The 23,089-nt window shown below is 53.2% G+C and overlaps 1 protein-coding gene across 1 annotated transcript; it reads left to right on the top strand.

The window, feature by feature from the left end:
- The first annotated feature begins 11,541 nt into the window (after positions 1-11,541).
- RASSF5 (Ras association domain family member 5) lies at positions 11,542-22,567 on the top strand. Its single transcript, XM_062509440.1, has 5 exons — positions 11,542-11,661; positions 19,966-20,079; positions 20,888-21,185; positions 21,477-21,592; positions 22,203-22,567. The coding sequence occupies exons 1-5, from the start codon at positions 11,542-11,544 to the stop codon at positions 22,353-22,355; spliced, it is 801 nt and encodes a 266-aa protein (XP_062365424.1). The 3' UTR covers positions 22,356-22,567.
- The last annotated feature ends 522 nt before the right edge of the window (positions 22,568-23,089 follow it).

Genomic DNA, 23,089 nt, shown 5'->3' with positions numbered 1-23,089 from the left:
TTTCCATACTTATATTGAAACAGATTTTAAATAACTATTTCCCTTTTCATTTCAGAGAATTATGCAGACTGTGGGAGTAGTTCTGCCTCGAAAAGTCCCCAAACAGCTGGAATGGGGGGGAAGGGACACTCATATCTGCATTCCCTGTCATCCCAATAGTGATTCCCATTAAAATGCCTGAGAGCTGCAGACAAGGCGTGCTCTCCCTGCTTGGTGAACATTTATTTTTTTCTTTCTGATGCAGAGTTGATGCTTGTTTGCTTTTGACTTGCAGCCTGAGGATGCCCAGGTCTTTGTTTGTGCAGTTCTGGTCTATTTTTATTTATGTCAGATCTGGTTGTATTTAGTAAAATGGGAACGTGGCATTTATTTATTTATTTATTTATTTATTTATTTATTTATTTATTTATTATAATTATTGACTGTTCAGTCTACAGAAAAGGAGGCTCAGAGGGACCTTCTCTGATTTTGACCCAAGTCCTGCCTGTAGCTGCTGCAGCTGGGGCTGATGCAGATATTGCCTGGGACATGGGAACCTTTTTTCTGTGTTTTTATTTGGAGCGTTCCAGGCTCTGTGCGGGACAGACATCCAGCATCCTGCCCCCACTGGTGTCAGCATGAAAGGATGGGGAGCTGGGAGCTGAGAATCCTGCTGGCATTCCCTGAAAATCTTCGTTTCCAGCAGCGGAGGGAATGCATTTGGGCAGGAGTGGCTGTGCTTTGAATATCTCCTGGCTGATGTGTGCGGCTTTGTGCTGCTGGCACCTCTCAGAGCTGAGTCTGCAGTAAAGTAAATCATCTCGTGTCAGGGTGTAAATGTCTGTCCTGCTACTGGGGGACAACTTTTCCTGCCAGCTTTTCCCGGCAGGGAGGAGCAGGGGGCTGGATGGGCAGGGTGCAGAGATGCTCTGGGGTGTTTGGGTCCAGTTCTTGGGGAGTCCTGGTGACTAATGTAGCTTCAAAGCCCTCTGTGTGTTCTTTGGGACAGCTCAGAAACCAGGCTGGGCTCGGAGCTGGGGCAGCTTCCTGGTGGGAAGGGTTGGGCAGACACCAGCTGGGAATGGCTCAGGTGCTTCCTTGACTCTTGGTGTCTCTGATAACCAAAAATCAAATATTTTGATATCTGTCTTGATAAAATAGCACATTATTAGCTGAAGGGTTTCTTTGCAAGCAAACCACCCCAGCTGCCCGTGCTTCCCCGTGGGCAGCCCTGGAGGGAAACCTCAGAGCGTGCCCAGCACCTCTGCAAACGCAGTCACACCTGGAGCCAGCTTTTGATCTGCAGGTCTTGCCACACAGATCCAGCTCAGCATCACAGAATGGGTTTTGTGCCTCTGGTCTGGAGCCGCCCTGATCTCCCCGAGCAGCTCGCTCTGTGTTCAGGCTCTGCCCCGAACCAGCCCCTATTTCCTTAAGGAGGGAGTTGGTCAAACACTATTTCTCTTTCTCGTTTGTACAGCAAGCTTCAGTTCTAATGCTGCTGGTTCTCAAGGAGCAGTTTGCTTAAGATAAGGAGTTCTTTACTGAGTGTTTTAAGAAGCCCAACTCCACCTGGACGAGGCTCTGCTCACACCTCTGCTGCTTTTTGGGACACGGAGGTTTTTGTGTCTGTGCTTCCACCACATCCTCCCACACTCCGTCTCGCCACTGTAAAAGATAATAACAGTTCACAGGACCCGCAGCGCTTTGCATTTCTGCCCCATTTAGCTGATCCAGGCAGATTCCTGAGGCTTTTCCTGCTGCCAGGTGACTCGGGCAGGTGGGGATGGCGTTTGCCGGGGTGGGGTCCGGGGGTGCCCCAGGCAGGGTGTGCTCCTCCCTGGGAGGAGATGGAGCTGTGGGGAGGGACAGGGACCTGCCCAGAGCCGTGGGACAGGCTCCTGGCGTGGCTCAGGTCTCCCAGGGTCATGTTTCCTGCTGCATTCCCCTCCGGTGCCTTGGGAAGGGTTTATGGAGAGAGACATCAGCCGAGGCTCCAGATCTCACTTTGCAGGTTGGTTTTTGGGCTTGTCCCTCTGCTTCATCCCAGTGAAGCTCAGTGGAGTTTGTGGGAAGGTTGGAGGTGCACAGGGGCTCTCTCAGGAATTCTCTGAGATAAATCATTGCTTTGACTGCTCGGGGTGGGTTTTGGCCTGGTTAAATTCCACCTTTGTCACTCCCTGTGTTGTGCAGGGTGCTGGACACTGTGAGAGGGGTCCTGAGCAGAGAGGGCACGGGGGACAGTGGCAGATTTCAGGGGCCTTGTTAAACTGGTGTTCGTGTCCCACCCCATCACTTGACACCTGGTACAGCTGTAACTGCTCCACCATGGAATGGTTTGGGTGGGAAGGACCTCAAAACTCATCTCATCCCACCCTGCCATGGCAGGGACACCTCCCACTGTCCCAGGCTGCTCCAGCCCCAGTGTCCAACCTTGGGCACTTCCAGGGGTCCAGGGGCAGCCACAGCTGCTCTGGGCACCCTGTGCCAAGGCTGCCACCCTCCAAGGGAAGGATGTATTCCTAATATCCCATCTAAATCTCTCCTCTTTTAGTTTAAAACCATCCCCCTTGTCCTATCACCCTCTTCTTAAAAATGCTCTGATTTTCAGGGATGCTGTGAAAGGCTCTTTGAGCCTCTCTTAACTCCGCGCAGAGTTTAAATCAATTTTATAAATATAGTTAATCTCAGTGTATACCTTTAACCTCTGATTAAACACTGGGGACTTTTTTATCCCTCAAACTTTAAAAGACTGCAAGGAAAAGCAGCAAAGGGGGAAGAGAGGATGCCGGGAAGAGACCTCCCAGCACACGGCCGAGTCCTGCGCTTTCTCTCTCTAATCTCTTCCGTTGGGTTGTTTTATCTTATCAAGCAAAAAGCCCCAGAAATAGAAAGTTTTCCATGGCTTACAGGAGATGCACGAGCCCTGAGCTGCGCTCCCTGCTCAGAAAAATAAATAAATAACCCCGTCAGATGGCAGCAGGTTGTAAATGGACAATGTCAGTGCTTTATCTCCGTGGGGGGAAAGGCCTCTCGTGGGAGCAGACACAACTTGCTCTGGTGCTTGCTGTATCCCAGAGCATTTGGGGTTGGAACGTGCCTGGAGAGCTCCTGGCCTCCTCTCCCGAGGATGACGGATGGGAAGGCAGGAGCAGCCACTTGCTTCGGGCTTGTAACGAAGAGAATCCGTAAAATCTTCAGGCATTTCCCCAAATCCAAGCCCTGGTCCATGGGACTGCGCCTGCCGAGGAGGCCCAGCAGGGAAGTGTTGCTGGTTAGAGGTAGGTGGTGCTGGGGTTTGGGGCTGGGTTTGCAGATTTTCTGCTGCTCTTTGGGGTGCAGGGTTTGCCTTGGCACAGCCTGGCCGCAGGGATCCTGCCTGGCACGTACTGGGGTGGCCACGGGGCTGGCACCACACCTGTGGCACCAGGTGGCATCACCTCCTCCTCTGGCTCCTCTGCTGCCTGCTCTGGCAGGAGCGCGGGGCATCCGTGCTGTCCCACCTGCCTCTGCCAAGGAAAACGTGGGTTTTGTTAAAGAACAGCTCCAGAGCATCTGCCAGCAGCTGGGGCTGTGCTGCAGACACTGCAGTGACACAGGGACCTGGCAGAGGGGTGGCTGTCACTGAGGGGGCCTTGCCTGCTCTGGACAAACAGAAACAGCCCGTGGGGCTTGCCAGCGTTTGCAAGAAATGAACCCAAACCATCTGGTTTCGACCTAAAACCGCCAAGACGGGACTGCAGTGATGGAGCTGCAGGGCTGGGGCTGGGTCAGTGCCCTGGGGGGGTTGCAGGAGGGCTGAGACCCTTCCCTGGGCTTGCTCTGTGGGTGCTGCTGCCACAGGTCCTGCCCTGTCCCTTCCCACTGTCCTGGTGCCACAGGTGCCACATCCTGCTGCCACCCCTGAGGTCACCCCGGTGACATCAGGCACAGCAGCAGCACCTCAAGCAGCACAGCTTGCAAAATGCAGCCTTGGAGCTGTGAGCCCCTGGAGGACTGCAGAGTTTGTAAGGAGGAAATCGTTCTGCCACGTTGTGCCAGCTCTCAGACACCTGTGCAGCCTCCTCCTCCTTTTGTCCCCATTTCCAGCTCCAGTTGAAGATGCCCCGTGGGCTCTGTGGTACCCTGGGGGTGGGAATGGGAGGTTGGGATGGGCAGAATGACTGGAGAAACTCTTCCCTGGGAGGGTGGGGAGGCCCTGGCACAGAGCAGCTGTGGCTGCCCCATCCCTGGAAGTGTCCCAGGCCAGGTTGGAGCCACCTGGGATAGGTGAAGCTGTCCCTGCCTGTGGCAGAGTGGCTTTAAAGTTCCTTCTGACCCAAACCATTCTGTGACTGCAGTTCTGTGTTTAGGCAATGATGGGAGTTTATATAGGACTGGTTTACCCATTTTATCCCCCTGAGAGACTTTTATCTGGGGAGAAAGGGAAATTCCCTTCAGCCACCAAAGTTTTTCACAGCATCATGACTTTTCTCTCTCTTTTTTTTTTTTTTTTTTTTTTTAACAAGAAACTCCATTTCCAAGTGTTCCATTGTTTGACTGGAATGGAAATTATCTTCAAACCTAAGTGGAGGCATCCTGCTCCTCTTGGCAAACTGGTCACGTGGCTGCTTCCTAAAGCTGTGCAGGGTTTCTAAAATTAGTGTTCCCCACCGGATCCCCAGTGATTAGGTCTGTTAATAGGTGATGGTGACTAAGGAGATGTCACACTTTAATCCCACAAAGAAATCCCACAATGGGCCTGATCCGGAGGAAGTGCTTGGGAATTGGCATTTCTGTGGCCCAAATTACCTGTGTCAGACCTTTGGCTGCCTTTTCCCTGCACGCTGGAGCTTCCCAGGTGTGAAAATCTGAGCCCACATGGGCAGAGGGGATGTAGTGGAGGTGGCAGATGCTCAGGTGAACCCACAGCTGGAGCATTCTCCAGCTGGCAGCTCCAGCAAAGACTTGGCCAGTGTCCCCTATTAAAAGGCTTTTCCAGTTGCTGGAAAGGTCATGCATTAAATTACTGTGTAACTGCAGCTTATATCTAATTAAAAAAAAAAACACCAAAAAAAAAAAATCTCCCCGCTTTTCCCCCAGGCTTACTTGAGACAACTGACTTGGAATAGGAGAATGACAGACAGCTCAAGCCAGATGAATGTTAAATGATAAATGATTTCCCTGCTCCCCCTGGAGATTGATGCTTCCCCCCTCAGGCACCAGCTCCCAGCAGTGGTTCAGCTCCTCTCATTCATTCTCAGGCACTGGAGAAGTCACCAGAGCTGAGCAGAAATCAGTTTGCAAACCAAACATGGGATATTCTTTTGCTTTCCTGCAAGCCCCAGACATTCAAAACCAATGATCCAAATGCTAAAGAGAAAAAAGAAAAAAAGGGGGGGAAGGAAGAAAAAGGAAAAATAAAGAAGACATGTATTTAAAATACAAGTTCAGTGGCTCTTAGCGAGGTCTTGGGGCTGGTGCAGGGACAGGCACTCACATCCTCTGTGGAGTGAACTCTCTTGCCTTGCTTTTAGGGTATAATTATTTTTTTCCAGGTTGGTGACCGCTCAGGAATTCTGGGCAGTGTAAAAAGTAAATTTAAGGCTGTTTATCTGGCAGTTAAAAATTAAAAGGCTCAGATGGGCTGTTAAAGTGGAAGGAGGTTGTTCACTGCAGTCAGGAGGGTTTGGAGGAGCTGGGACTTTGAGGAAGGGTGTTGCAGAAGTGATGGCCGTGACGATGGGATAACTGGAGCTGGCTGTGCCCAACGTGCCCCTCTGCAGCTGGGGGTGAGCAGGACCCTGTGCTTGAAGGGGTTAAAGCTGGTCTGTGCAGAGTCAGCTGGGCATGAACGGGTTAATGTCTGACATTGGGGCAGCATCCAAAGAAAACAGCTACAGAAATTCCTTGCTGCACCTGGGGACAGGGGGTCACAGGCTGTGCTGGGGCTGGGATGCGTCCCTGCCCCCTCCAGGGTGGATTTGGGGCTGCTGGTGGCAGATCCAGCCCCTGTCACCAGAGCTGGCCCTTGGAGAGTTCACGTTTAGAGCAGCCCTGGCTGCCTCATCCCTGGAAGTGTCCAAGGCCAGGTTGGACAGGGCTTGGGGCATCCTGGGATGGTGGAACTTGCATGATCTTTAATGTACCTTCCAACCCAAACCCTGCCGTGATGTTTAGTGACCTTAAATAGTTTGATGTAGTCCAGCACAAAGAGATTTCCCAGTGGTGGGAGGTGAAGGATCCTTTCCCTGTGCACTGGCCAAGCTTTTGCTGCAGGTGACACCTCCCAGGAGCAGAGCTGGCATGGGCTACCCCGTGCTTTGGTGGGATTTGGGGATTTTTCCATCCTTTATGTATCAGTGAGGCAGCAGGATGTGTGGCAGGAACGTAACTTGTGCTGCTCTATCTCATCCAGGAGCAGAGGATTCCCTGGGGAGAGGGTGTGGGAGCAGATTTTTGCTCTGGATGAGGCATTGTGGTGCCTCTCCTCACCTGCAGGAGTGCGCTTTTAACGGGGACATGTGTGTGAGCAGGGACATGTCTGTGACACAGGGGTGTGTGTGTGAGCAGGAATGTGTGTTCACAGTGACATGTGTGACACAGGGACATGTGTGTGAACATGTGTGTTCACAGGGACACGTGTGTGACCCAGGGACACGTGTGTGACCATGTGTGTTCACAGGGACACGTGTGTTCACAGGGACACGTGTGTGACACAGGGACACGTGTGTGACCATGTGTGTTCACAGGGACACGTGTGTGACCCAGGGACACGTGTGTGACCATGTGTGTTCACAGAGACACGTGTGTTCACAGGGACACGTGTGTGACACAGGGACACGTGTGTGACCATGTGTGTTCACAGGGACACGTGTGTTCACAGGGACACGTGTGTGACACAGGGACACGTGTGTGACCATGTGTGTTCACAGGGACACGTGTGTGACCCAGGGACACGTGTGTGACCATGTGTGTTCACAGGGACACGTGTGTTCACAGGGACACGTGTGTGACACAGGGACACGTGTGTGACCATGTGTGTTCACAGGGACACGTGTGTTCACAGGGACACGTGTGTGACACATGGACACGTGTGTGACCATGTGTGTTCACAGGGACACGTGTGTGACCCAGGGACACGTGTGTGACCATGTGTGTTCACAGGGACACGTGTGTTCACAGGGACACGTGTGTGACACAGGGACACGTGTGTGACCATGTGTGTTCACAGGGACACGTGTGTTCACAGGGACACGTGTGTGACACAGGGACACGTGTGTGACCATGTGTGTTCACAGGGACACGTGTGTGACCCAGGGACACGTGTGTGACCATGTGTGTTCACAGGGACACGTGTGTTCACAGGGACACGTGTGTGACCCTGTGAACACGTGCCTGCTGCAGCTCTGGCCGTGCTGGAATCCCTCTGGCTGCAATCCATCCCTTCCCCTGGTGCCCCCGCTGTCCCCCAGCCCCGGTGGCAGCTCCGGGGTGCCTCACGCTGTCCCTTCTGTCCCTGCAGACTGCAGGTACACGTGTCACCAGGAGTGCCGCAGCCTCATCCAGCTGGATTGTCGCCGGCCGGGCCAGTGGCAGAGCCAGCTGTCCCCGGAGGGCACGCTGCTGCCAGCCTGCAGCCAGGTACGTGGGGAGGGGTCCTGGGGGGGCACAGCCCCGTGCTCAGTGTCCTGCACAGAGCTGATTTCCTGCTCCCAGGGCGTTTTCCAGGAGGGAGGGCTGGCCAGAGCTCAGCTGTGAGTGTCCCTGTGAGTGTCACCATGTGCCACCCGCAGCCCTCGGTGCCCTGCCGGGATGGAGGTTGGGAATGTGGGCATGGCCCTCCCTCCCCGTACCGGTGTGTGAGGAGCTCTGCCGTGTTTAAAACGCTGTCACCTGAGCTGCTGTCACCTGGGGCAGGGCGGTGCCGTGCGGGGACATCAAACCCCTGCACGGCCCAAATCCCAACTCCTGCCAAGGACTGGGATACTGGGATGGGATGGGATGGGATGGGATGGGATGGGATGGGATGGGATGGGATGGGATGGGATGGGATGGGATGGGATGGGATGGGATGGGATGGGATGGGATGGGATGGTCCCAGCACGGGGTGCACAGTGCCTGGCAATCGGCAGCAGAGATGCATTTCCCAAGGCACGAGCAGGGATTTCCAAGGAGTGCTGGCTGCCAGCCTTGTTTTGAGACTTTCAGAGGTCCCGGGGGATGGAGACTCTGCAGTCTGTGTTAGGATGTGCAGTAATCCCAGGTTTACTCCGGAAAGCTCAGCTTTGCTTTAATCCCCCCGGGGCCCTGCAGTGTCTGGGGCTCCTGCGTGGGTGGCACAGGCTGCAGGGCCAGGGAGGCTCTCACCACTCCGGATGAGATGGGAGATGCTTCATGCTGCAAGCTTAAGGCATGGCTGGGAGACCTGCCTGGAGTGGATTTAGCTGGGATGGAGCCTTTTCAGGCTCTGTGTGCTTTTTTGGAAATGTTTGGGACAGCTCCTCAGGGAAGTGGTGGAGTCAGCACGTCTCGAAATGTTCAAAAAAAAAAAAAAAAGAGTGGATGTGGCACTTGATGATCTGGCTTAGTGGGTGTAGTGGGATTCAGTCAAAGGTTTTTTCCAGCCTTGATGGTTCTGTGGTTCTGGGTTCTCTCCCTCAGTACAAGCCCCTGTTTTTACCCCTCTTTGTGGAGGACCTTGATGCGCTCGTGCAGAACTGGGGATGGAAACATTTTGCACTTTTCCAAGGGCAAACATAGGGTTTCTGTTTGTGGTGTGGGGTTTGGTTTTCATCCATCCTTTGCTGGGCAGCTGCTGCTCAGAATAAAATGATCAGGAGAAATCTGAAGTGGGATGGGATCGATCTTCCTAAATTCTGCATTATGAAAGGGCTCAGAGTGAGTTCTCCACTCCAGGTGTTTGTAAATCTGTGTGTGGTTACATCTCCTTAGGATGCCCCTGGACTTCCCCCAGCAATGCTGGGCTCTTGGAAAAATGAGAAAGTCTCGTTTCATCATCAGGGTGATCACCCCAGCCAGGGTTATTGATGGGCCTAATAACAAACAGGGAGCCTGTGCTTCATGGCCATCCATCACCCTGCTGTCACCCTGGGGAGTGGGGAGGCATCCTGTGAAATAAAAGTGTCTCTCCAATTCCAGCAGCAGACAGAAATCCATCAGCCCATCCCAAGGGCCCCGCTGGGGATTGCACCTTGGAATCCTCAGCACAGCAAAGTCCTGGTTGGGTTCCTGTGGCCCGTGCTGGGGGTGTGGGGGTTGATTTGAGGGTTAATGAGGGTAAATCTCTGCAGCAAAGCTCCATTATTCCTTATGGATAATGGATATTCAGGGACAAATCATTGCCAGGTTTGCTTGATCTGAGCAGGCAGCCACGTTCCTGGAGGGTTTCTGTTGCTCAGGCAGGTTCTGCTGCTGGGAAGGAGAAGGATGGAGGGAAAATAATGTCAATATTCCAGTAGGAGACTAACAGGATGCCTGAATATACTGGCAGGAGGGGAAGAGGCCTGAAAACACACAAAAGAATTAATAGCTGGCATAATTGGAAGTCATTAAATCATATTATCAAAATTAAGCAAAGTAAAAGCATCAGAGAAATAACTATTTTAGTATCACCTATTTAAGGACTGTTGCCATGTAATACCAGGCATTGATAATTTGGGCTTTGATCCAGTTAAGTGTTTAGGAGTGTTTTACATTTGGGACCCAGATCAGCCTCCCAGGGTGACATCCAGACTCTGCTGAAGCTGCCAAAAGCCTCCTCTGGCCTCGGCAGCACCAGGAATTCACTCCCTGGATTTGGCAGGGCAGGTTTTGTGCTGTGAACCTCTGAACTGGTGCAGGGTACCGAGGTCAGTGGGGTTTTGAGGGGCTGATGTGCAGGTAACCATTACATGGAGCTGCTGCTGAACAAAGGGGTCGAAGTTATTGGATTTATTTGGCTTTGTTGTATTTTTTATGGAGCTGATGTCCCAAGCAGGTGGACTGCAAGGAATAAATGAGGCATTCCTGGAGAATCCCATGGAGCATCCAGAGGTTGCACCTTGGTTCCACTGGGAAACTTTTGGGTTGAGGCTTCACAGAAGACCCTGAGGCTGATGCTCCCAACCCTCACTTTCTGCTGGTGTTGCACATGCTCAATTTAAGCCAATTTCTCCTCTAAATTTATCCCTGTGGAGCAGAGGGGGTTGTGCTGCTGCAGGAACACACTGCTGCCATAAGAACGTGGCTTATTTATTCCCTCTGTAAATAAGGCACTTGGATTCTTGCCTTCCCCTTTCTGAGCTGCAGATGTTGCCAGGCTTTCCATCCACATCCCTGTTTGTATTCATGGGATGCTGCTGTGGTGGGCACGGAGCTCTCAAAGCCTTGTAGCAGTTGAAGTTCTTCAACAGATACAGCTGGAAGGGTTTGGAGCAACATCTGCAATCTGTCAAGAGGAGAGGTTTTGGTGCTGGCTGGTGGGAAGGTCTGGAGGAGCAAGTTGAGATGAGATATTGGGAAGAAATTCTTCCCTGGGAGGGTGGGCAGGGGTTGGGCTGGAATTCCCAGAGCAGCTGTGGCTGCCCCTGGATCCCGGGCAGTGCCCAAGGCCAGGCTGGACATGGGGGTTGGAGCAGCCTGGGACAGTGGGAGGGGTCCCTGCCCGTGGCATCCTGAGGGGAGCAGAGCCCTTCCCCTGCCCAGCCCCACAAATCCCTGTGATCTTCACCAAGCAGGAAGGTCAGGGCTGCTGTAAAAGCAAGAGTCAATAACTGAGCAGCTTTTCCCTGGGCTACAGTCTGGGTTCTCAGAATTGCTCCTGCTGCTCTGAAATCAGCAGCAGGGCAGAGGGGCACCCACTTGTGATGGCCAGGAGCTCCTGGCACCCCGACTGGGGTCTGAGCGGCATCCCCACCTGCCTCCCCCCTTCCCCACCACCTCCGTTCCCTCAGGTGATGCCACGGCAGCTCGCGGGGATGCTCCAGCAGGCGCGGAGCAGCTCCCGGCCCGCCGTGGCACCGCGTTTTGGGTCTCCAAGGTGCTGCCAGGGGTCCCCGAGGACCAGGGCCGAGCCCGGCACCTCGGCTGCGAGCGGGGTGAGAAATTTTGCAAGAGGAAGTGGCCGGGCTGCGGCAGTACGGGACGAGGGCAGGAAGGGGAGGTGATGCCGCTGCTGCCGCTGCTGCTGCGCGGGCACCCCCGGGAGAGAACGGGGAGCGAACCGGGAGCGAACCGGGAGAGAACGGGGAGCGAACCGGGAGAGGACCGGGAGAGAATCGGAAGCGAACCGGGAGCGAACCGGGAGAGAACCGGGAGCGAACCGGGAGAGGACCGGGAGAGAACCGGGAGCTCTGCCCCTTCCATGCTGGCCCAGCGCCGCTGCGCAGGGAGGCGGGTGCGGGAAGGGAAGGGTTACCCGGCACGGCTGCCTGTCAAGCAGGAGCAGCTCGGCAGGATGAGCAGAAGGAGCTGGTGCAGATAAGCGGCGAGCCGGGGATGTGAGCGCAGAGGGGACCCCGATGCTCGCCGGCCCCCCGAGCCCCCGGCTCGCCCGCATCCCCTCGCCTCTGCCCGGCTCCCATGACCATCGGCAGCAGCATGAGCAGCGGCTACTGCAGCTTGGATGAAGACCTCGAGGATTGCTTTTTCACGGCCAAAACCTCGTTCTTCCGCAGCGCGCAGAGCAAGGTCCCTGCCAAGGTAACGCAGGGCCGGGGGATGCCGCACGTTCGGATGCGGGTGCTGCCAAAAATGAGCTGGTGCGGGGCTCGGGGCAGAGCTGACGAGGGGGTTCTGTCCTCTCCTGTGCGGGGTCTGCACCGCCGCGGGGTTTTCTCAGCCTTTTCCACGCCGGGTTTCCCCGTTCCGTGGGGATTCACGCCGGCTCTCGGTGGGTTTTTTCAGCATGGGGTGAAATAATTTAGCAGCCTTTAGGCAGATGTCAGCCACGGGTCAGGGATCTGTGGTTTGGCCTTGCAGAATCTGGGTGAAAATCGCACCTGTGCGGTGGATGGGAAAGTTCAGGGCAGGATTAATGTGTGAACTGATTAACACGATGATGAACGCGGTCCTTTTCTGGGAGCCTGCGGCTGTGTGTGCCTGCTTTGGAGAAGGACAGAGGGCTTGGCTGGGCAGCGTTTCACCCAGGATTTGAGATTTGTGTCTCAGCAACACTGGCAAGGCTGCTTCACAGATTTTTAAATGTTTATTTTTAAAATAAATACATTAAATAAAAACCCCTGTCATGAACTTTGGGGCCCCAACCAGAGCTGAACATAAAAGGAGAAGGTGCTGCTGCAGAAGTGGGAGTTTCACACGGGAACCCTGCAGCACCCAGAGATCAAATCTGGCCCAGGGAGCAGCTTTTTCACTTAAAATCCTCCTGTAAACCACCAGCACCGATGTGCTCCTGTTCAGCCTCTGCTGTATTTGCACCCCTCAGCAGGTGCTTTGGGGTTCAGCTTCCTGCAGCAGCTCCAAGGGCTCTCCTTGGGCAGGGGGAGCTTCCAGCAGCTGGGAATTTTATTGAATTTCTCTGCAGAGGTGGTTTAAGAGGGGATATTCCCCGCTAGCCAGCAGCTCCCTCTCTCTATGATTAACCAACTCGTACTGCTGGTTTTTAAATGTCATTTGGTGATTCATTTGTGTAGGAGATGGAGGAGATCTGGGTGCTGGTGCAGCCAGAGCTGCTCTGTTTGAGCCAGGGCACTGCAGATCCTGGGGGACCTCTGGGAATCACCCTGGTGCTGTTGCTGTTTGGGATTCCTCCCTCTCAGAGGGGTCAGGGGTTGCTGTAGCCTCTTTTTGTCCAGTTCTTCACCTGTATGTGACCAGCGTGGGTGGCAGAGCTCAAGCTGCCAGAGAAGATGGAGCCTATCAGGGGTTTAGTGTTGTGGGGAGGAAATTGTTCCTTTACATGAAAATTAAAAAGAAAAACCAAACCAAAAAAAACCCCACATGCACTAAACAGGCTGCTGAGCCCAAGTGGTGTTGTGTAATGGGGCTGTGTGAGGAGGTGGATTCTCACAGAGACAGAAACCATGCTCAGGCCTTGGTGGAGGAAGGCTGGTTTGGGGTTGGTGGTGGTGCAGGTCCTGCAGGAGGAAGAGGAGGTGATGGACCCTGAGGAGGTGGTGGACATCTCTCTCGGGTTTTGATTCACTCCCTGTCTCTCTCTTGACACCTTATTTAAGTGATGATTTTTGAATGTGGAACATTTCTACCCCTGCAAGAGCTGTGTGTGACTACAACTCTATTTTTTCACCACCTGCTCCTGGCCACGGGGTGAAAACATGAGCTGAGACCCCAGGGTGAGTTAAGCTGGTGGATGTGTTTGGGAATGGTGATTATTGTCCATCCTGGGGTGCCCAGGGGTGATTCCTGAGCCAGGACAGGGCTGGCAGTGTGGCAGGGCCTGCTCTGGGCAGGAGGAAGATAAATGTGGATAATTTAGGGATTCATGTCCTGAAAGACACAGGAAACATCTCTGAGGAGGAAATGAGGTGTGGGTGGGTAGGAGGGGACCCACAGGCACTGCATGGAGTGGGATTTGGTCTGTAGGATTACAGAAACAATTTTTCTGATTGAAACAACTGTATTAGTCTGTAGAAGAGCCACTTTCTAGGAATGCTGTAATTCCTTTTTATTTTCAGAACCATCAGTGAAATCACTGTTCATTAGCAAAGAGCTGGTTCAGATCTCAGATGTGACCTCACCCCTGGAGATCCATTGCTTTGCATTTTCAGGCCTCTCCAGCTGACTGGCTTCAGTGGCTTCTGCCTGAAGCCTGATTGCTTAAAACTCTGCAAAATTGCTCTTGGAGTCCTGCACCAGTGGCTGATGAGAGAGCTGGCTCCGAGAGGGGAGGGAGCAAGAGAATGTCCAGGGATGGGAAGCACAGGAGGGGCAGAACCCAAGCAAGGGATGGATGAAGGGATCTCCAAGATCCCACCCAGCCTTGCCCCACAATCCCAGGGCTGGCTGGTGCTCAGGGCAGGGTTTTGGGGTGCAGGGACCCAGCTGGGGCTGGGTGGGCAGCATGGGCATGGCCAGCGTGGTGCAATGCAGAGGAGCCCCAGCCTGGACCCCCCTGAGCTGCAGCTCCTTGTGAGGACCTTGTCAGCTCTCAGTGCTGAGCTGAGATGTGGCAGGAAAATCGGTTTCTAAGTGAAGTCTCCATGGCAATCAAAACACTGAGCCTGTCTTCACTTGCTCTAACCTCTCTGAAATGCAGCAGCCATCCCTCTCCCTGCTCCAAAGCAGCACAGCTCTCCTGTCTGCTGCCTTTTCCTCTGAACCCCAAAGCAAACCACAGCACCTCAGCTGAATTTCTCAGAGGGAGGGAAATGTTTGGGGTATTTAAGGGGTTTTTTTGTTTTTTCTGGTCCATACGTCTTGTGTGATTCTCTCCCCTGGCTGTCTGTGCTGGAGCAGTGGATCCTTTCCCACTTTAGTGCTGTGAACCCTGGGAGTGGATGTTGAAGGACAAGTGCTGGATGTTGTGCAGGGATGGAGAGCTCTGTGAGAGCAGAGATGTCCCAGCTCTGGTGACAGACCTGTCCCCAATGTCCCTGAGCTGCCACCACTCCCTGCTGCTGCAGCTGGATTTACAGATCTGAGCCGCTGGTCCTCATGTTTTGGACTCAAATCTGAAGCATTCACATTTATTTTCAGTCCTTTGTGCTGGGCTGTGTTTGTGGTCGCAGGTGATGCTGCTCTGAACTGCAGCTCCACAGCCAGGGACACTCACATGTGCTTCTCCAGGCTTTCTTTTCTGGTGTTTTAAGACAAAACTTCCCTTAATTAGCAGAAAAAATAAGGATTGATGGCCCAGCTGATAAAATCCCTTCAGAGGAGATCTCTGAAATGCTCCTGCAGTCTGAACAAGGAGCCAAAGGGAGAGCTTGGGCCGTGGGTTTGAGAACGAGAGCTGTCACAGCCTGGCTGGTGGAAAGGGTGATGGAGCTGTGCCCGAGCACTCCAGGGAGGACTTGGCCACTCCTGCCTCGAGGTCAGACTGCCAAGAACGTGGTGATGCTGGGCCAGATCCATCCCCAGTGCTCTGCTCTTCAAATTCATTAACCAAAGAGCTGGTGAGAACTGGCAGGGAGCGAGGGTCAGGGATGGTGGCCCTGGCTCCAGGGAGTGTTCAGCACACTCAGACTTTCTGCCTCTGCTGCTTTCCCATGCCTGGCTTGCTGGTGAAGCCACAGTCCCAGAGCTCCTGGTCCTCCAGCCTGTGACCACACAGCAGCTCCTGGAGTGGGGCTGTGGTGGGACAGCTCCTGGGTCCCACCTGGAGCTGTTCTTCCCAGATCAGGGGCCCAGGGTGATGCAGAGCTCCTGCCTTGGCTGCTTTTAAAAGGTTTTTAAGTTGGGAGTTGGCTTGAGAAGGTGAGAGGCTGTAGGGACGGTGCTCTATGACTGTGGGGTGTGTTTCTCCTGGCATCCTTGTAAATGGAAATGTCCATCACAGGAGGTTTCCTTGTTGCCTCTCTTGGCTTAGAACTCTTTTAAGAGCTGTCACCATCACCTCGATGGCCGCTGGGCTGTCCATAAAAGCCTGGCAGGAGTTTACAGCTCATTAGCTGAGTGCTGGCTAGCACTGAGTGAAGCCTGGTGGTGAACCCTGCCCAGCCCCGGGCCATGGGCTTTGTGTACCACGGTCCTGCCCCTTCCCACAGCTCTTCCTGGGCAGCTTTTGTCCGTGTGGAGCATTAGCCCTAGTGCCAGCTGTGGCTCCAGTCGTTCCTCACAATGAGGATTTCTTACAGCTGAGCAATAACGTGGGTTGTGGAGGACAGGGGGAGGGCACGGGCGGGTGCTGTGCTGCTGCGGATGTCCCAAATCCCCGTGTCCAGACAGTGCTGGCAGCCCGTGTGTCACTGCAGCCAGCACTGGTTTATGGCACGGCCACAGGGCTGGCAAAGCCCTCAGCTGCTGAGTCTGGGCCATGGCAGCGTGTCTCACCTCTGGCCCTGCAGTGCTGTGCAGCAGGTTTTCCATGGAGCACGCATGGAGCTCTCCTGGCAGCTCCAGGCTTTTCCCGTGGTTTTCCTGCTGCTCACACAGGAGGGTGGCACTGGGAATGTGCCCGTTCCTCTGGCTGCCACACGGATGTCCTGTGGCCACTGGCCAGGTGGTCCCCAAGGATGGCTGAGCTGGCTCATCCTTGTTTTTCACACAGGGAAGCTGCAGGCTCAGCAGGGTTGAGGAGATCTCAACTCGAGCAGATCAGAGATGTGGTTTTGTTACCAGCTCGTTTCATCCTGTCACGGTACAACAGGAAATGTGGCAACGGTTTATGGTTAAAAGCTTCTGTTTTTCTTCCTTTAGCCAGAATTGCAGATACTGCACCAGAAACTTTGCACAACCAGAGGTTGGGGTTGATTTCTGAGGAGCAAGGAGTGGCTGATCTGGTCCTGCACTGCTCTTCCCAGGGCTCCTGCCCCACGGGGCTGCTGCTGCTGCTGGGCTGGTTTGGGTCTGGAAGCAGAAAAGCTGAATATTTAGGTGTGCAGGACTGGGATGGATGGGTAGTCCTTGCTTGGGGGAATCATGGTGTTGCCTGGCCTGAGCATCACTTGAGTGGCAAGATGAGGTGAAGAGTTGAGCCCTTGGATCCCCAGTGCCCTTATGGGGCTCCTTCCCCCATCCCTAAACAACCCCTGGAGCAGGGGTGGCCCCACTCTGGATCCTCTGGGAGAGCTGGATGGAGTTTGCCTTGATTTTTCTCCCATGACTTCACTGTGTGTCCCCAGGCTTGATCAGGACACTGTCCTGCCACTGTGCCCATGGTGGGATGGATGCATGAAAGAAATTATCAAAACTTTTTTTTCCCTGGAGTGGGAGGGTGTGGGAGAGAGGGGAGCTGGCAGGGGGCTGAGCAGGCTGCAGGTACCCTGAGGAAGGCAGGTGTGGGGAAGGCAGGACACCACAGCTGGGCAGTGGTTTGTGACAGAGTGTGCAGTGAGGTGACACCGTGTGACAGCGGTGATGTGCTCCTGAGCCAGGGCCCCTCCTGTGAGTGGTTTGGGTTTCTCGGAAGCCAAAGCTCTCCTCATCTGCCCGTGCCTGCTGCCAGGCCCTGGGGCACCGCTCCAGGCTCCTGCTGCCCTGCTGTGCCGTGTCCCTCCATGGAAACTGAGCTGCTCCCAGGCTCTTAATTGCTGCCACGAGCTGTGTCCCTCAGCTGGGAACATCACACGAGGGGAGGGACCTGGAGAGAAGCAAACTACAGGGACAGGGACAGGCAGAGCTGCTGGGTTTGCTCTTGCTAAAAGCAAAACACACTTTGTGCATGTCTGGATGAGGGATGGATGGATGGATGGATGGATGGATGGATGGATGATGGATGGATGGATGGATGGATGGATGGATGGATGATGGATGGATGATGGATGGATGATGGATGGATGGATGGATGATGGATGGATGATGGATGGATGGATGGATGATGGATGGATGGATGGATGATGGATGGATGATGGATGGATGGATGATGGATGGATGATGGATGGATGGATGATGGATGGATGGATGATGGATGGATGGATGATGGATGGATGATGGATGGATGGATGGATGGATGATGGATGATGGATGGATGATGGATGATGGATGATGGATGGATGGATGATGGATGGATGATGGATGGATGATGGATGGATGATGGATGGATGTTCTCTATGCTGGGCTCTGTTTGTGCCATGGATGATGTCGTGGTGCCCTCAGCTCTGCAGCTGCCCCTCTCTGTGTGCAGGAGGGACAGTCCTGGGGGTGCCCTGCCCTCCCTCACTGTGTGGTTGGGGTGGGGCCAGCCCTGGTGAGAGGCAGCACAGCTGTGCCGGTCTCAGTGCTGTGACATGAGGAAGTGCAGGCTTTCTGAGAGTTCATCTTCTGTTAACTTATAGGGAAGGGGTGGGGGGTTTTTGTTGTTTATCTTTTCTTTCTTATTTTTTTTTTCTTTTCCATCATGCCACTTTCAAAATCTCAACCGTCACCATGATTTCTAAAGTTGATTTTTAAGGACTTCTCTGCCAGGTCAGCACCTGTGCGTGGCCAAGACTTGGTGCATTGTGATCCAAAGGACTCTGACAGACTGAGGAGCTCTGATAAAGGAATATTTATGTGCAGTTCTCAAATAACCTAGGAAAGCTTTGCTTTTATTGCCATAGAATGCTTTGGGTTGGAAGGGACCTTAAAACTCATCCAGTCCCAACTTCCAGGGACACCTTCCACTGTCCCAGAGTGTCCAGCCTGGCCTTGGACACTTCCAGGGCCTGCCCACCCTCTCAGGGTTGGATTTCTCCCCAATATCTCATGTAAATCTCCCCTCTTTGAGTTCAAAGCCATCACCCCATATCCTGTCACTCCATGCCTTTGTCTAAAGCCCCCCTCCCTCTCTTGCAGTGACCCAGGAGGCTGCACTCGGTGTCACTGGTGTCCCCTGGGTTCCTGCTCCACGTGGGTGTCGGGGATCTCGAGCTGTTTGCTGCTCTGGGGTGGAAATTGGGAAATCATGAAGTGTCACTGGGGAATGGCCTCAGTGAATCCAGAGCTCCCCAGTCCCAGCACTGCAGCTGCCTTGCCAGATTGCAGCCAGGGCTTCAGTTTGTCCTCTGCTTGATTCTCCTCCTGAAAGAAATACCGTGGGTAGCCTTGGGCAATATTGGCTGATTTACAGCTTGCTGCATCCTTGTCCTGTGTGCTCTGGGGCTATCTGGGAAGATACAAGTTTCGCTCCCCAAGCTGCCTATTTTTTCTTTTCTTTCCCTTTATTTTTTTCCTTCTCAGAGGTTACAGTTTTCATTCTGAGCCTCCCTAGCCTTGATGGCACATCCCTTCATGCTTTCTGCTCCCTGATAATGCCAACTTCTGAGCAAGCCCACATAAAAACTGGGCAAAATGCATTCCCAGGCTGTCGCCAGGGAAGGTGGAGAGTTCTGGGAAGGCAGCAGAGCTCTGAGCAGGGAGATCCAGCCCGCTGAGCATTGCCCAAGACACACAGAGGCTTGCTTGCTGCAGATGGAGCAGATAAAGCAGGCAGTGCGTAGAGATCTGCCCCCCGGGCTGGAGGGGAGCCAAGGGACGTTTGGACTGGATAATAGTGACAATTTCTTCATGGAAGGGTGGTCAGGTGTTGGAACAGTGTGCCCAGGGAAGTGGTGGAGTCACCATCCCTGGAAGTGTTCAAAGGGCCGTGGATGTGACGCTTGGGGACATGGTTTAATGGTGCTGTGTTGACAGCTGGACTCGATCTCAGAGATCTTTTCCGACCTTAATGATTCTGTGATTGTTCATTAGTGACATTTCCATGGGTAGTGCCCACTTACAGGTCAGATCTGCTGGTTTTGGAGGAAATTCCCCCAAATGTGGGAGAGCAGCAGCCTCTGTCCCCCTCTGGGTGAGCCCACACGGACACTGAGCAGTTTCTGACACGGGCTGGAGTGCCTGGACTGGCCCTGCAGTGCCTGATTTATAATCAGTCACACTGCCAGCCTGCTCCTCGTGTGCTTTTATTGCTCTGAGCTATAATTTCCCAAGCTTTGGACAAGAGCAGTGAAGGATTTAAACTCCAGGTTCTGCCTGAGTGAACCCACTGAAAGCTGCTTGAGTTTTGGGGAGTCAGAGCCACGAATACTGGAAATAGGATGGGATTTTTCTTCTTGCATTGCAAGAAGGAAATAAATACTCACAGGTGCAGGTGGCTTTGCTTTGAAAGTGGTTTTTAAAGGCTGGATTTTTTTTGCCCTGGTTTGTACTGGGATGTTTTACTGCTCCGTGCCACCACCTGGTGCATTTTGTGCTGCCCTCCACTGCCTGTCACTGGTGTCAGAGGTGGTTTGGAGTTGGGATGTGGCATCCTGCACATTCAGGGACCATCCCCACCTGCGTCATCACTGTGCAGGATTCGTTCCTGCTTTCCCAGGAAAACGTGGAGCTGAACAGATGGAGTGTTACCCAACACAAAAAGCAGCTAAAGCCCCACTCTTGTGATTGCAGAATGTGACACAAACGGTAGAAGAAGAAAAACCTGAGCCTCCAACCATCCAGGAGATCAAACAGAAGATTGAAAAGTACAATGCAAAGGTCACCAACTGCCTGTTGATGAAACTGGTACGTACTGGGCTGGTTTCCCCTCACACACAGAGACTGCTGGTGGTTTCTGTGGGCTCTGAACAAGGCCAGCCTGTGGGGAAGGTATCACTGGGATGAGGGTGGCTGTCAAGCTGCTTTTCCTCCTGCTTGGCTTTCCGGTGTCACTGGCACTTCCCTACCTCCATCCCTTCCTGCTGGCACTGATCTCTGGCAAGGAGTTGCCACAAAGCCTTGTCCCAGATGGGTGAGCACCAGTGGGGATGAGATCAGCAGCAGTTCAGCAGCTGTTGGAAGTGGATTTAGGAACACAAAACATTTCTAGAGAGATGCTCTGCCCTCACCACTGCCAGGCTTCCTGGGTGGACTGTGCAGATCCAAGCTTTTCTCCTGGTTCCTGCATTTTTGTGGAGCTGAGGGTGGGATCAACTGATGTACAGGGATGACCTTTTACATAGAGATGTGAGAATCCCTTAAATGGGGAATAAAACATCAGGAATAAGTTTGGGAGATCCTGCTTAACCAGGGGTTTTGAATCCATATTAACTACAACTACAAAGTCCATGTAATGGAATTTCCATAACTGCCTCATAGCAGGGCTGGTTTGAAATAAAACAAGATCCCACAGTCGAGGGGAAGGGATGAGTCATTACCAAGAGAAAATCAGTAGTGAGTGTCCCGAAATTACTGGGTATTTTTGACATGATTAATGAGAAACACTGGCTCTCCCAGAGTGGGGGCAGCTCCTGCTGTCACCCCAGCCTCTTGTGGTGGAAAGAAGGGGCTGGAAAAGCTGCCTGGAGCCTGATCCCTGTGTGCTTTGCCCCAGAACGACAATGGGACGTACACGGGGTTCATCAAGGTGCACCTGAAGCTGAGGCGCCCGGTGACGGTGCCAGCCGGGATCCGGCCCCAGTCCATCTACGATGCCCTCAAGGAGGTGAACCTGGCAGAGATGACAGACAAGAGAACCTCCTTCTACCTGCCCCTGGATGCCATCAAACAGCTGCACATCAGCAGCACGACCACGGTGAGCGAGGTGATCCAGGGGCTGCTGAAGAAGTTCATGGTGGTGGATAACCCCCAGAAGTTTGCACTTTTCAAGGAGATGCGGAAAGATGGGCAAGGTGAGTTCAGGGTCTGGCACCTGCCAGCTCTCCCTGGGGTGGTGAGTTTGGCTTCTCTTTGGTGTGCTGTAGGACTCACTGGGGTGTCAGGCAGGAGGTGATGCTGCTTAGGTTAGCAGGGAATTGTTTTCAGAAGGGGCTGAAAGCAGCTGAGACCTTACACGGATCCTTATGGATCTGTGCTAGAGCCCTGTGATCCTGAGCATGCTGTTCCATGCTCCAGCCAAGCTGCTGAGCTTCCCTCTGCCCTGGCAGCCCTGATCTCACTGGGGGTGTCTGCTGTCCTTGCAGTGCTCTTGCAGAAGCTCCCTCTCACCGAGTACCCCCTGTACCTGCGGCTGCTGGCGGGCCCTGACACGAATGTGCTGAGCTTTGTGCTGAAGGAAAACGAAACGGGGGAAGTTGAGGTACGTTGGTGACTTTTCCTTGGTTTTCACACAAATGTGGAGCATGTGGCAGAGCTGGGACATGAGTGGAGAAGCAGCACAAAAAGGGCTGTTTCCCTCTGAGAAGGCTGGGTCAGTCTTTTACTGCTCCTAAGTGATCTGGGTTTTTAAAATAATTCAAACTTGAGCTGTGAAAATGCTGAGGCCGCTTTTGATGGCCACTCCATAATCTGTTTATAGAACCCAGCAGTGCAGCCCCAGGGTTAATCCTCACTAATTAGATTAGCTGAGCATTGTTATAAGTAATCCACTAATTTAAGTAAAAGCCAGGGACACTCAGGCAATAAATTCACAGTTTTTGGTTAAAACCTTTCTCCCCATCACAGTGAAGCAAATGCTGGGAGCTGTTGCATCCTGCAGGATTCTGCTTCCCGTGCTGTGGGGTGGGAGAACTGGGACAGTCCTTCATGCTGTAGCCCCTTATCCCATCTCTTTCACAACATGAGGTCAAAATCCCTGGAGATCAGACACATTTAGATGTATTTTATTGCTCCTCCTCACAGATGCAGAGGTAAGAACCCACAAAACCCACCAGGTGTGTGCTCACTTTGCCTCTGTGCTGGTTTTGCAGTGGGACGCCTTCTCCATCCCAGAGCTGCAGAACTTCCTGATGATCCTGGACAAAGAAGAGAAGGAGAAAATCCAGCAAGTGCACAGGAAGTACGAGAGGTTCAAACAGAGACTGCAACAGACCCTGAAAGAAGCCAGAGGCAAACCTGGATAACCTTCAGGAGGCACTGGGCATCAGACTAAGCTAGAGACTGTTTTAAAATGAAAAGACTTCTCAGGACACCTTAGTTGTCATTCTCCCTCTTCAACCTTCCATAAGGACTGGCTCCCAGCACCCCTAAAGTGATCCTATTGCATTTTCTTCTTCTGAAACCTCTTCTCCCAGGACCAGACCCAGTCCAAGAACGGGAAGCCTGTTTTTGAAACAGCTTCAACAAAGCAAACACAGCTGCTGGTTGGCTTTCCAGCCATGCCACCCGCTGGAGAGGCTGCGTGGAAAATTCTCGGTGTGACACCCAACAGGACCCATCTGCTGGCTGAAGTTTTGAGCAGGGCAGCTCTTGCTGTTCCTGCTCCTCCCAGCGAGCTGCTTGTTCCTGTTTGGAGGTGCTGTGGCCCGCAGTGCCCTCGTGGCCCAGTTCTGGTTTCATAAGGAGAGCATGGGAAACAGCAGGAAAAGGGGAGGAGGTTGTTGCAGCAAACCGTGTGGGTGTTGCAGCTCTAATCAAGCCCTGGACTTGTTCAGGGCTAAGGCAGCCAGGGAAATGCCAGGTTATGACACCAGGGCAGCTGCAACACCCCAACAGTCTGTTAGTAAATATTACTGCAACTTGGTAATTGTAATTCCCGGGAAAAACATTCATTTTGATTCTATTTGACTTCTGATTTTGAAAAGAGCTGAATTACAGTAACTGTCCCTGATGCTTAGCTAAGTTAGCCGGTGTTTCA

The sequence above is a fragment of the Cinclus cinclus genome, chromosome 27 (genome assembly GCF_963662255.1).
Source record: "Cinclus cinclus chromosome 27, bCinCin1.1, whole genome shotgun sequence".
Classification (NCBI taxonomy): Eukaryota; Metazoa; Chordata; class Aves; order Passeriformes; family Cinclidae; genus Cinclus; species Cinclus cinclus.
This window is presented reverse-complemented; position numbering and strand designations above follow the sequence as displayed.